The 14,177-nt window shown below is 36.1% G+C and overlaps 2 protein-coding genes across 4 annotated transcripts; both read right to left on the bottom strand.

The window, feature by feature from the left end:
- Positions 1-32: 32 nt before the first annotated feature.
- Positions 33-3,720, bottom strand: LOC110858146 (cellular tumor antigen p53). 2 transcript variants are annotated; one of them, XM_022106821.2, is made up of 9 exons: positions 3,423-3,720; positions 2,722-3,340; positions 2,424-2,652; positions 2,175-2,308; positions 1,966-2,087; positions 1,811-1,867; positions 1,392-1,692; positions 1,207-1,307; positions 33-1,118 (listed from the first exon to the last, which is right to left on the bottom strand). In XM_022106821.2, exons 1-9 carry the CDS (start codon positions 3,440-3,442, stop codon positions 1,031-1,033), a joined length of 1,671 nt encoding a protein of 556 aa, XP_021962513.1. In that variant the 5' UTR covers positions 3,443-3,720; the 3' UTR covers positions 33-1,030. The 2 variants fall into 2 exon arrangements, with proteins under 2 accessions (XP_021962513.1, XP_035714253.1); XM_035858360.1 differs by having other exon boundaries at positions 3,433-3,719.
- A 245-nt stretch (positions 3,721-3,965) lies between these two features.
- LOC110858119 (fibroblast growth factor receptor 4) lies at positions 3,966-10,338 on the bottom strand. Of its 2 annotated transcripts, none has more exons than XM_022106788.2 (14): positions 9,564-10,337; positions 8,987-9,155; positions 8,577-8,923; positions 8,309-8,497; positions 7,192-7,355; positions 6,576-6,720; positions 6,330-6,474; positions 6,149-6,242; positions 5,852-6,068; positions 5,421-5,770; positions 5,148-5,341; positions 4,926-5,066; positions 4,748-4,853; positions 3,966-4,683 (listed from the first exon to the last, which is right to left on the bottom strand). In XM_022106788.2, exons 1-14 carry the CDS (start codon positions 9,679-9,681, stop codon positions 4,561-4,563), a joined length of 2,502 nt encoding a protein of 833 aa, XP_021962480.1. In that variant the 5' UTR covers positions 9,682-10,337; the 3' UTR covers positions 3,966-4,560. The 2 variants fall into 2 exon arrangements, with proteins under 2 accessions (XP_021962480.1, XP_021962481.1); XM_022106789.2 differs by lacking the exon at positions 7,192-7,355 and adding an exon at positions 7,760-7,920 and having other exon boundaries at positions 4,542-4,683; positions 9,564-10,338.
- Positions 10,339-14,177: the final 3,839 nt, after the last annotated feature.

The following is a 14,177-nucleotide window of genomic DNA, read 5'->3' as shown; positions in this document are numbered from 1 at the left end:
TAATAAATAAAATGAAAATAAACTTGAAAATGTATTTTTTGTAGCACGTTGTTTATTATAATATATATTGTAAATTTCACCGAATGATAACATACTAGTTTTAGTTTTGTTAGTGCGGAAAAATTACCACACTTTTCAAATTTAATGTTTAGATAATACATCAGCGGTTCATCTATCTAAATTTACACCACCACGTCTCGCATACGACTAATAGCAGCTTACATCAAGTAATGTTAATCAATAAAATTATAACTAGTTCATGAACATGTAAAGAAAGGAAAACAATAAGTAGATACAATACATCATTTAATTATGCCATTTCAAGCTACAATATTCGCTTTTTTAAGAAGTTAATTATTATGAAAAACTATTTCTTTTGTCATTCTACTTTACTAAAACTAATTGCTAAATACACACTAGTGACGAGCTTGAGGAAGGATTATTGAGTTATTGGTTTCCATACATATGGGATATCAGTTTCGAATTCTTCAGTAGGTTATTTTTCTCAAAGGAAATCTTCATTAATAATACCAACCCGTATAACATATCTAGTCTATTTTGGTTACCAGACATTACAATAATATAAAGTATTAAAACTACTAAATGCAGTTAATTAGTGTGGTTGTACTATGCAACAATATTGAATTGAGCTTAAAAGCGTATGTTTCGTCTCTCTCTCTTATTACTTGTTACTTGTACTCTATTTGATTTACAAGTTATGTATTCAATCATTCAAGGATTAAGGATAATACCAGTCATAGTGGTTTATAACAATAATATAATAACCAAGTCTATTACATAATCTGTCAAAATTCGTAAAAAGTTTCTAATTCTACAGATTCAAAAATAATGTGGGAATGGTTATAATGCAGTAGTCATCAGCCACTAAAAATAAATTTAACAGGTCCCTGTATCGTCATCAATACTTTTATACTTAAGTAGTTTATCTTTGTCATGCAATGCAATATATTTAAATTGGCAGATTGTCCACGAGAAATAGAACCAGAAAAATACATATATTCGTATATATCTACTCGCCTTTCTCCATTTTCTTTTCCATGACCTTCTTGATTGTTTTGTGGCTGGTGTTGACGATTCTCTCAGTAAACTTTAAGGATCTGGGGAAAGATAGATTCATAATTAAATAGAAGTGTCAACAAGCAACATAGTGTCGTAGTAAAGTAAATAAAACATAATTCTGCGTACTCGAAAACCTGAACAGCCGCAGCTCGCTGAATTGGGTCATCGCAATGCAGCCAGGAAAGAACATTCCTACAATCTCGAGCCAGCTTTCGCATCTTAATTGTCTGTCAAACAAGGCACAAGGAAATAATAATAATGTCAATGCAATGTCAAATTATTGTTAAGAATTATTAAATATTTCGACTTACCCTTCGCTGAGACCCACTCAAATCTTCATCGTCCAACTCGTACAGTGATTCCTGGGATGATGAGTCATGTGTATTATTCATCCCCGTCGACTTGACCACTTTTTCCATGCTGAAACCTGGTAGTTGCCCTCCTACATGTCGATTAGAAGAAGTGGAGGGAGCGCATTTATCTTGTCGGGTTGATGTGCTGGGTGCGCTCATTTTCATCTTTGGTTGGAGAGTTGCATTTTCTGGAACATGTTTGCGTTTTTTCGTGTGCGGAATTGTAGCCGATGGACCACAACACTCATTTTTGTAATCCCTAATTACAAATTAATAAACTAATTTAATAACACAAATTACGCATTATATTTACGTGATTAATATTTCTCTACCTTTTGAGGACGAATACTATAAATTCATAAAAACTATAAACTCACCGAAAAGGAGCTGAACAAATTCTCAGATTAATCATCGATCTTCCACGAACTACTCGACTATTAAGACATGTTTAGATTAGTTAACCAATTCCACTTTATTTTCATTCATAGTTTTAAGTTTTAGTTTGTTTTATTAAACTCATGAGAAAAGTTACCGGTGGTCAAAGAGTGTAAAAACCAACGCGGTGGGTCGACGATTAATGCCAAAATCTTCGCTGGATCGGCATGAAGATCGACATGTGAATGCCAACTTTTGTATAATTGAGGTGACACCGGGCTATCAAGTTAATACAAATTTTAATTTCGTTCGTTTAAGTTCGTTAGCCAAAAGATAAGAGAACAGCTCGATGAATAAATAATATACCTCAGGATGGCGCAAGCCAATCATGCCGTAACAGAATCCAGTCCGCTCACTCGTGAAATACGTAACATTTTTGTCATCAGAGTTACCACGAACAATGTGATGCAGCGATTTGTTGAGTTGATCTTGTTCACTGACTAATAAACCAATTAATTAATTTTCTAACAACCTCTTTTGATTTAACATAGGCATAATAATATTTTTAGTTGTGGAGAAGTAAGCAGAAAATTCATTTATCAGACTTTGACTTACTAAGTTTCTTTTGCGTCTCAGCGCAATTGATACATTTCAATACGGGTTTGTTTTGATATTCAGGATCCGTGTAGATCAATGAGAAACGAATACAGTACTTCTCAAGGTTCGTAATTGAATTAAAGTCCAGCTTAATGACGAACTCGAAAGTACCAAGGTCACAATAGAACTTGTTGTAAGTGTCACTATAGATGCATTTAACCTTTTTGCCAGCGTGATTAGGAACGATCTGCACGGAATCAATTAAACAAATTTAAAATCTCCAAAGCTAATGGTTCTAATCTCCAGAATTGCGTACCCCAAATCCGAATGGACCCCCATACTGTTCAAAGCAAATGTTTTCATTTCCCATTGGACCTTCAGGCCCTGTTTCAGTTGTTGCTGCAGCAGTAGACGCAATTTCATGATCGGGAATTGCTCCTGCCATTCCTTCAATCGCTGATGAAAGTCCGAAACTATCTTGTTGTGAGAGCCGATACGATGCAGGATATTCTCCTCCCTCGCCGTGTAAGAGTTGTTGCAAGATGTTATCTTGGCTAACCGAAGCAGTAGCAACCGGTAAGGTAGGATCGCCATCCGCTTCCGACAAATTCAACTTGTTTGGATCTAGTTCCACCAATGAAGTTGAATTTGGATTCCGAGCAATTTCCACTCCCTCCTCCTGTATTAATGAACGAAACCCACCATCGAAAAGATCAGCCGTATTGATTCGTAAACTTTGGCTTCCTTCAAACTCCATATTTCCGTTCATCTCGGCTCCTTTTGGCTGACTTAATGTGAAATCGTCAAATGCCATGTTATTTTGGCTGTAGTCGAATCCCAGAACCAACTCTTCTTTCACCTGACTGTCCCCTCCGACAGCGTGGTGATTATGGTGAAAAATATGATGTTGATAGGCCTGATTCCCCGTATCTACACTAATAAAACAATAATACAAACATTGTTAATATCGTTAATATCGTGTCGCGAAAGCTCATACGTAAATCAGACAAAACTTACACCGTCTTACTTCGACGCATTGTTGCCTACAATTTAAGGAAGTAATTTTCGACTCCTCTCTCCACGTCCAATGTGCAGCGTCGCCAACTAACTTAACAATCACACTCGTCACCTTCACTCTCTCAGTCAGCCAAATAGAGAACAACGGACACAAGTCATTTAAAATGGTAGACACGATATGGCCATTAATTGTTGCAAAAAATTGGCAAAAACTAAAATATTAATATTAAACTCAGGTGGTTTGGTTGGAGGTTGCTGCTATCAATCACTCCACTGCTGCACTGCACTCCACATTACTGATTGCTTTTCAGCCGGGTTTACCACCACCACCACCACACGAACTATACGAGTGCTCACTACAATCTCTTTGTTTCCCTGTGGCGGTGTTGGTTGAGTTTGCTGTGAGCAAACGTTTTTTAACCGACATTTTTACCATGAAACTTGTTAGTTTTATGAAATTTTCGGATTTGAGAATTTCTGAAATCTGAAATGCTCCCACATATTTTGATTACTGTGTTTAAAAAATGTTGTCTTATTGCCCAATAATGATTAACCGACGTGACCTTTATTAATACTATTTGTCAACAATGAACAAGTGAATATTTGACCGATCTAACTAAATGCGTACATACATCTGGTATTAATCAATACAAGTAAATAGTTTCTGCAAGTTTTTCACAATAAAATTATTATATAAGTCTAACCACGTGTGTAAATCATGATATAGTTGCATTTTTAGTAATAATAGATCTGAACGGAAAGCAAAAAAAAATACCTCTGTGTAAATAAAAGTTAAGTAGCTAGCTGCCTTTCTCTGACTAATAAACAATTTGAATCTGAAAACTATTTCTACTTATAACAAATGACAATAATGACAATAATAACAAAAACGTGATGTCTGATTTCTTATATACTGTAATACAACTATAGCTGCCACCTTGCTTGACTAATTTTCAGGAGCATAGTAGTAATTTATTGTATAACAATAATATAATAATCATAATATAATAGAAAACACTTAATGGTATCTAGTAATACTATACGAAATAAAAACAAGAACAAGGTGGGCATGTTAACTTATCTCTTTTTCTAGTATAGCAGAAAAAGCACAAGTTTCAAGACAGAAACGGAGACTCATTTAGGCCGTAAATGACTTTATAAATTCAGGATCAAACATGATCTCAGGTCGAGAGTTTTCTGGGCTGCTGGGAGGCGTCACGATTTCTTCAGGAGGTCCTGGAACCTCTAGTTCAAGATATTCCTGAAATGCAAATTAGCGTTATTTACAATACTTCTATTAAATAATTATATTAATGTATACTCACCGTTTCACAAGCAATGTACAGAATGCGTCCAATGTCTTCGACTAAATGACTAAAGATAGGGCGACCAGTTGGGTTGTCCATCCAGCAGTCTCTCATCAAGATGTATCTATAGGCAGAATTATTTAAATTTCTTGTACACGTCACTATTACTAACAATTGTAGAATGATAATTACTAACAATTCTGTGGGACAATTAGGCGGTTGCGACATCCGTTGACCACTTTGTATAAATTCTAACAAGTAGTTCATCTTAGGAATAGTTGGGTATGGTGAACCCCCAAGAGTGACAATTTCCCAAAGAAGGATTCCGTAAGACCATCTAAAAATTTATCAATCAATTGGTTGGTGTGGCATAGTAAAGTTATTAAGCTCAGTCAATATCTTAAATTTAAATACTTACACGTCAGACTGGGAAGTATAAACACGGTGGATTAGTGTTTCCGGCGCCATCCACTTGATGGGGACACGTCCATCCGATTTCTTTCGGTAATAATCATTTGCAAATGTACTTCTGGTCATTCCAAAATCGCATATTTTAGCCACGTGGTTAGCAGCAATAAGAACGTTTCTTGCAGCCAAATCCCTGTGCACGTACTAGAGCAACAACACATTACAATTCAGTAAGTAGTAACGAATTTGTAATCACAAATATTCAAAAATATGTATGCATTACTTTTCTTTGAGACAAATAATCCATTCCTCGTGCTACTTGATACGCATACGACATCAGGTCTTTAAATGATAAGGCGGTTTGTCCGGACGGTATGGCTGCTGTTTGGTCATTTTCATAAACTTGAAGTACCGTGTCGGGATTGTTATTCATTTTATTAAAAGTGTAATTGTTCCGATTAGTCCGAAGGAATTCTAACAGACTGCCATGTTCAGCAAACTCCATAATGACGAGTAGTTGTCCTCCTTCAGTACAACATCCGAGTAGGTTGATTATATTTGGGTGTTTTCCGAGCTCCTTCATGGTCTCCATTTCCGATATCAAGTCAATCATATCAGCATCAGAGTGTGTATCTAAACAATACATAATTCTCAACTGCTGTAAAAACTAATAGATATATTTATAATGCGACTATTTAAATAAACAAACTGTACTTTTAAGTGTTTTAATGGCAACGGTGGTAGTTACTCCTCGGTCAATTATCCCATGGGCAGTTGCCTGACAAACTTCTCCGAAGGCACCTTCACCCAAATACTTTCCAATTATTAAGCGACTTCTAAGAAATTCCCACCTTTCATCTTTTGGAAGTTCATATTCTTGAGCGTTGGCTCGGTTTGTCGGAACACTTTTTATGTTTACTTCTGGAATTAGCTGAAATGTACAGTATTCGTAGAATTATTACATTTTGCATTACTTACTCCTTTAATTTTTTAAATATCAATTGCACTTACTATTGCACCGTCTTCACTATCACGAGCCGGAACTCTATCCACGACGACTACCTTAGTCCAACCTTTATTACCTTCCTTAATCTTCATTCTTAGTCTGGGCAGAGGGAAGGTTTAACATAATATTATTAGGAATTATCATAATTGATTTTTTTAAATTAAATCATGTCGTACAGCGACTTACTTTTTTAACTGATATCTATTAGTGAAGAACCAAACTGCGAATATCGAGAGAAGTAAAATACCAGCGGCCAATGGAATTCCAATCGCTACAATTTCAGACATTTGGGCAATCTCATTGCTGGAAACAGCAGCGTCGGTTTTCACTTCTATATAAAATCGACATTAAAAGAATATATTAAGAATAATTGTCATCTCATCATTTGGAACTATGCAGTTATTTACTTATCAAATATAAACAACGTTTTACCTGTCACTACGTCAAGATAGACAGACATGTTTGCCCGACCGATGCTATTAGTAGCTAAGCAGGTATACCAACCAGCGTCAGCTAGAGTCACATTCTCCAAATAAAGAATATGCGAATCTTGGTAATAGTCATCGTCGGTTCTTGACTGTAATAATTTCAAGATATTTAGTCAAATTAGGATCAATTTAGTGAAAAATATTACAGCAACACTCCAAACACACAATGTTAATAATAATATTATGGATTGAAGATGTTATTAGTTTTGTGGGACGCTCGTTATAAATATATTTAGCATGTATAGTTTATAGATTGGTTCGTTAATAATAGATGTATTAAAGTAATATTAAAGTATTGAACAAATTGTTCCATGTTATATTATTTTTATAGTACTACTGATTCAGCTCAAATTTGGGTCAAAGTAGAATTTTATAAAATCAGTATCAGAAACGCTAGTCGATACCTTTATAAAAGTTTATTGTGGTCTAGAAAATTAGTGAAAGCAAGTCACACACGCAAATCGTAGTAAGTTTTAAATTTTATACAGCATAGCTCCTTGAATTATAATTTGAAAATGCATCAAATTAAGCTAGACCAGCAGCGTAAAATGAAAATGTACCTCGACGGTTTCAAATATTTCGGGATTTTCGGGAGAATGCTTCATCCACATTACGAAATATTCAGCGTCACTCAATATTTCCACTTTTAGGAACGCATTACCCATTTGCATCACAGTTAGATTTTTAGGTGCTTCAGTAAATATCGGTTTGGCATGGTTAACCTCTATATATAGATCATTGTCAAATTCAATTAAATATTCATTTCTTAAAAATTTATAATCAAACAAATTAAATGATAAAAAGAGTTAATATTTGATATCACACCACACACCATGCCAGATTGTGTTTAGCAAGCAAAGGGAAAGAAAAAATCATACAATTTATAAAGTTCATAAAAAAACGGATGCTAAAAAGTATTCAAGTTTTGTATGTTTTCACATATGTATCACTAGCCCATTAACCTTACTTAATATTTATAATTATATACTTGCTTAAATAGTCTTGTAGTTATCACGTTAATTATCACCTTTCAGTTGTACTCAATGCGCGATGTTATTTCAACTTATATTTCTGTCATCTTCCATCAAAGTTAACAAATCATAAAAATAAATAGAATGTTGAACAAACCTTTATGGGCGTCATTTGGTCTCCGAATTTTCTTTTGAATTGTATATTGACACCAATTAATTCGTCGTAGTTTAAAATGTCACATTCGATCTCGACAGGTTGCCCTGCTAGCACGGTGATATTTGCCAGTCGATTTATTAAAATTTTTGTGGATGGCCTGTCTGCATGGGGAAAATCATAAGAAGCTTCTATAATTTAATAGTTTAACTAACACGAGAGAGGGTAGAAGATCGTTTAAAATTCTCTACAAAATAATACTTCCCATCACCAACATAGACATAACCTTGACCAATGACCAGGTACTTTGACAATTAACTAATACAAATCACCAGAGACTTAAAAGTTGTAGATACGATAATGATATTTGAAAACAGAATGAATTATCTGATTTAAATTAAGAGTGATTAGATCCGGTATCACAAAAGCAAAAGTCATGCGTAAAAGTGCTCAAAAAACTATTAATCTAATGCGAAATTGAGTGAAAAGAACTCCAAGACACACTACATTCCATGCGAAGCAATACATGCATTCAATTTTAAATACTCTTACGTTGAACTTTGACTTCTTTGTTGATTCTGATTCTTGAATGCGAATTATAAGCTTCACAAGAATACACGGCCGAATCGGACTCTGTAGCCTCCTTCATTGTTAACGTATTGTTGCTTATCTTGTAGTGGTAGCCAGCCGCTGAGAATGGCTCGTCGTCTTTATACCAACGAAGTTTCGGTGGGGGGTTTCCTTTTAAAAAAGATAAGAACGGGACAATTAAAATCAGTATTAAAAAGGAATTAAAAACTAATAATGAACTTATCACCACCTTTCGGGTCACACTTAAGTGTTAATCCACTTCCGGCTGGAAGTATATGGAATTGATTGAGCCGGTCCCCATGACGTTCGAAACAAAGATAAGGAGCATCCTCAGAAAATCCAGGTTTAGCTCTGATACGGTCGCAATCAATAAGCATTTCTTCAGAATATTCTGCATCGTCGTCGTACTCCCTGTCATGTTCTGAGACTAATTGTTTCTTCTTCTCTCCGTCCTTCTTTCTCACCACGGTTATGTTGATATTGCGGTGGATATTATTGACATCAGGCGAGTGTTCATCCTTCAGAATACATTTATATACCCCGGAACTGCTTGGTTGGATTTTGTTAATGGTCAACCTAGACAGAAATTATTACCGTATTACTACTGGTACACAAAAGGTGGTCAATTAATGGACTTACCCGAGTCTAGAAATTTCGAAGCCTGACCATTGGTGAGCATCTTCTATTTCTTTGTCATCCTTCCACCATTCTGTTCTCGTCGTCTCAAATGGTTCATGGGGACCGATGCAAACGATTTGAATTGTACTCCCCTTAAGCACCGTGGTCGCATTCTGCCCTTCAGAAAGATCTACAAAAGTGGAAGCGAGAGGAAAGGTGAGATAAAACTAGTAAAGGTGCTTCACTCAATCACCTTTCTCACTACTCAGGTGAGCTTGTAGCACTCATGTGAATGATTTACGTCTCATTCTTTTCTCATTTTCCATAATTTTGAGACTTTTTACAAATCCTAAAGTATGGAAAATACAAAAAATGTGTGACCGGGCATCACAGTATTTTGAAAATTACTACTTTAATAATTCTTATTTCAAATCATCTCATGACTGAACTATCGTCAAAAATCTCACATACTACTCAATTGTACTTTATTAATTTGACATCTTTTTCTCTCAAATTTCATCCATGTTTTCACTCTTACTTAATTTCCCACAAAAACCAAAGTAAAAATTGTATTCAATAAATAATTAGTTAAACTTACGGATAGGGATTATCGGCTTCAGAGCTTTATCCTTTTTATCGCCTTTATCCTTCGCTGATGCGACAAGGCCGCTCGCCGCCAACAAGAATATCAGCAAGTTTAACAACACTTTCGCCATGGTTCTTGGTTTCCCTCCACGAACACTAAAATAAATTTTTCTCACGCAAGTAGTAAACTTTTTGACCAACTTTTTGAAACTAACTGGAAACTAACCGAAAATCACAAAATAAAGTTGTTCGAAACAAAAAAACTTGTAAACACGATTCGAAATAGTCAGTTTAAAATATTTAGTCGAGGCGAATTGAAACGGACAAAAGTGAAGAACTCTGAATCGCCTGCTGGCAGCAAGCAACTAAATAAAGTCAAGCAGCTACTTTTTAGAGTCCAAGGAGTCAACTAACCCACGCACCGACAAGAAGAAGAAGAGCATCCACCACCAGCAGCTTGGTTGGTGCCTTTCCTTCGTCACATTTTCTATTCCTTGGGTCTCGTGGAAGAGAGAGGCTGAGATTTTATTTCACTGGAGATATGGCATGTTCACTCTTCGATAGCGGTGGATGATCTGACGCTCTTTATTTTGTCCGCCCCAAGAAAACGGAGATTTTTCTTAGAATGAATGAATGAAGAGGATAAGCACTTGATTATATTCTTAGTTTACCATATGAGCAGAAGAACCTGCTCTTTTTACTTCTTTCCAACAAATTGCCATTGATTGGGTTTGGTCTTTTGCGTGGTGGATTGGATATCAAGCTTGATACTTGAAGGAAGTTTGTGATTTTGGAGGATATTCCTATTACTTGCTATATGCGCCCCATAAATGAGTGGGGATTGTATTTGTATGTATATGCAGACAAGTTAGAGAGAGAGAGAGAAGGCCTCTAAAAATACACTTGTTAATACTAATGTACGCGACTATAAGCAAGTTGATAGACTGCGACAAGAAATGGTTTAATTATTACAGAGTTGTTTTGCCCTGTTGTATGTGAATGCGGGGTATCCATTTCCTTCCGACCTCCCTTCCGTTTCTTAATCTCATCTCAATACCCGTCTTTCTTTCTAGCTTGGGGATCCAGATGTGGATGAGAGTCGTGCTACTACTACAAACTGCATAATAATAATCTGTACGACGAAGAAGAAGATCTGTTCGGGTTAAGTTTCAAGTTTACTGGGAAAAGTTGGATGTATGCATATGTCGTCGTCGTCGTCGTTTGTTGGAAGCTTATTCAATCCAATAATGCTATGCTGCTGCTACTGCCACTCAAACTTTCTGAATGTTGAGTCAATCTTCTTGGTCTTTTCTGCCGTAGTAATAGTAATAAGTTAGTTTATAGATTTTTGTAAAGGAAGCCAAGAAAAATATGGGAGAGGAGTTCATAACAAGAAACAGAGACTGGTTTTCATCCTTCACTTTTCTACTTTGTTTATTCCACTTCGTCTTCAAAAGTTAAACAAACGGGATTCATTTTCTTTGCACCCTTCTCCTAATGTCCACATACATGTGAGGAAAGCCAGTCTTAATCAGTGTCTCATTGGGGAGAAAAGGGCCTTGAGTGTGATAACAAGACTGTAAAAACAAAATACATATTCAGTCATTGTCGTCATTCACATGGCGTCTCTACATTTGCACATCAGCATCAATCAAAACTTGTAAAATTTCTGCGCACTTTTTCCTTCACATTTTTCAAATTTCAAATTTCAGCGAGGAAATTTCCATCACGATGTTAAACCAGAGCCAAAACTAATATTATAATGTGTGGCAGATGATGAACAGAGGATGCAGGAGCAGATCAATAAATAAAGGCTCGCATTATGCAACTTAATACCGAGGCTGTGGGGTTAAAGCAACTTGAAAGTGCAGAATATAATATGTAATTCTGGTAAATGGTTACTGCTTGGGGACCCCAACTTGGGGTAGGAGTTTCTTAAACTAAGACCAAGAAGTAGAAAAAATCGTCTCAGGTTCTCAATTTTGAAGGTTCAACAAGTCCAGAAGAAAAGAGGGCAGTCTTGTCTTTATTGGACCGTAGAATTAGTATAGTCAACTGTACATCGTAGTCAAAGTAGTAGTTTGTAGTAGTTGGTTGTAGGAAATTAGAGTACAAAGATGTTCTCTGTTCTATACAACACCCTTAACAGGACGGACCCGGTTTTGTCCAGACGTAAGGTTTCGGACGTTAAAATGTACTCACACTCATCCATACATACATACGTATAGAATAACACAAGAAAAGGCTCAAATCTGGCATAAAAAGCAAAACTTAAATACGATTATGTTAAAAAACATTTAAGGCTATATTTCTTAAAAAGCTTGCATTTCCATCCTCCTTCAGTTTGGTTTAATAATGTTTATTATTATCCTTTGTATTATTAAGTAATGCCGGATACATTTCTGAAACCAACCACATACATATGCGCATAGCACACTTGTAAAATATGCACTGGGTAGAAACTTCAAATGTAGGGTGAAAAAAAGCATGGCTAAAAATATATCCAGAGTGGAAGACATTAAGTATGTGATGACTCACCAGGTCACAGAGAAGCCACCACAATTTATTGAGGATTAGTGCAGAAAATAAGTCGGCAAAGAGGCGGAAGGTGTATATTTACTATGAAAGAATGGAGAATATTAAATAAAGTAAAAAGGTGGATTTTAGGGTCTCATTTTATCCATGAATACCGGAGTAATAATAGATAGTTAAGTATTAAAGCGTGCTTGTGTGCGTGTGTGTGAATGCATCGTCGTCGGGTGGGGTGTTGGACTAATCGAGGAAATTATGAGATCAATTGAATGTACAACACTTTATTTTGAAGTTGAATTGAACTGAATTGAAGGAGGAATTGGGTAGAAAAAGTGTCCCGTTTCTTCATCATGATTGATCATTAAAAGATCTTAAACTCACAATGGAGGCGCAAACCGTGTTCAGCCCAGATAATTTTTCGACCATGTTAGTTTGGAAGAGCAAGTCTTTAGAAACAACATTTAGTTTGGCACTTGCGCAGATGCGCAAAATTCGGCACGTTATAAGCGCCGCAAGTTGGCAAAAACGCATGGTTTTTCGTGCAATGCCCAGCGCGAGCTCAACTTCGTGCGTTTTTGCGAACTTGCGGCGCCCACAACGTGCTGAAATTTGCGCATCTGCCCAAGTGCCGAACCAAATGTTGTTTGTAAAGACTTGCTCTTTCAAACTAATAAGGTCAAAAAATTATCTGGGCTGAACATGGTTTGCGTCTCCATTGTCAGCAAAATTTAGAGGACGAGACCTTTAGTGGAAGTTGCCTGTTTTTTACATAATAAAACCAACCCACTAAAAATGCTTGGTTTGGTTGACCCTTTTTTACAGAGAAGTTGAGACTGGCCTAAAATCTACTTCCTAAAATTTTCATCTAAGGATGAATCAACCATTTCATTTCCTCTCTCTCTCTCCTCCCGCACACCGGACTCTGCATATCACACACGATCATTGCAGACACAGTCGCCGTCGTACTCATCGCAGTGATTCAACCTATTTGCTTATAACAATTCTCCTTCAGCGGAACCGGAAATGCGGGATTGAGCACTTGAACTTTTTAAACAGACGGGTCTTCATTATCGCTCCTCTTCGGAGATGGAGATTTTGAACCACCCATTTCTCTTCCTTGGTTAGCATGGCTTATATTTTAGTTGGTTTGGTTGGTGCAGATGAGAAAATCTTGCATTAAACCTTTTCCCGTTTAAAATTAGTAAATCAAAGAAATGCTCACACACACATGGCCACCATCCATCCATCCCTGCTGTCAGTAGAATGGGACCAAAAGATGACACGAACTAACTCCTGCACTTTTACATACTCAGCATATGTGATTGATAAGCAAACCAAAAACCAGCCAATAACCTTCAATTCATTGTCATGCATGCTGTCTGGGTCATTTTCCTTTTGTCTTTCAAACCAACCAATCCTATTCTGCATATTGTCGTACCACTAAGAATTTGGGAATTAATAATGTGAACCTGCTGGAGAACAACTATCCCAAAGAGAACAATGAGCTAACTATGCATTTGAGGTGGTCGAATGAGAGAGTCGAAGATAATGATAATGGAAACTGCACAGAATTTATTTAATTCAACTGAATATTCAACCCTCAATTCAAATCTTTTGTTAAATTTGATCTTTTAGTTCTCCTTTGACGGATTAAATATTTTATTATTAATTATTATCTTTTATTTCTCTATTTCCAATTTATTTCAAGGACGAATATAATTTGGACATTTATTTCTATTCACAGCATTCATTTCTTAATTCAGAATGGTTCAGGTTCATTTCAGAAATGAAGAGACCGTCGCGTCGTCAGAAGTATGTAATGGATACACAATCAATAAAATAACGAAGCTCGCATGCTTCCATCGAATTTGGCTATTGTTTTGAAAATAAGGAATAACGAGAAGAGATACATATAAAAACACATGAAAACGGACATCCTTTGGGTAGTCGAGAATATGTATTTAGGACAAAAGAAAGACAAGGACGAATTTTAAGAACCAATTTTGTGACATTAATCAATATCATATTGTTCTTTGCTTCTTGATAGATACGAATAGCCTGTACAATTCTTCATTAAGCCCATCATTCTTCATTT

Source organism: Folsomia candida, unplaced genomic scaffold (assembly GCF_002217175.1).
Source record: "Folsomia candida strain VU population unplaced genomic scaffold, ASM221717v1 Fcan01_Sc020, whole genome shotgun sequence".
NCBI lineage: Eukaryota > Metazoa > Arthropoda > Collembola > Entomobryomorpha > Isotomidae > Folsomia > Folsomia candida.
Note: the sequence above shows the minus strand (reverse complement) of the source record. Positions and strands in the feature narration are given on the sequence as shown.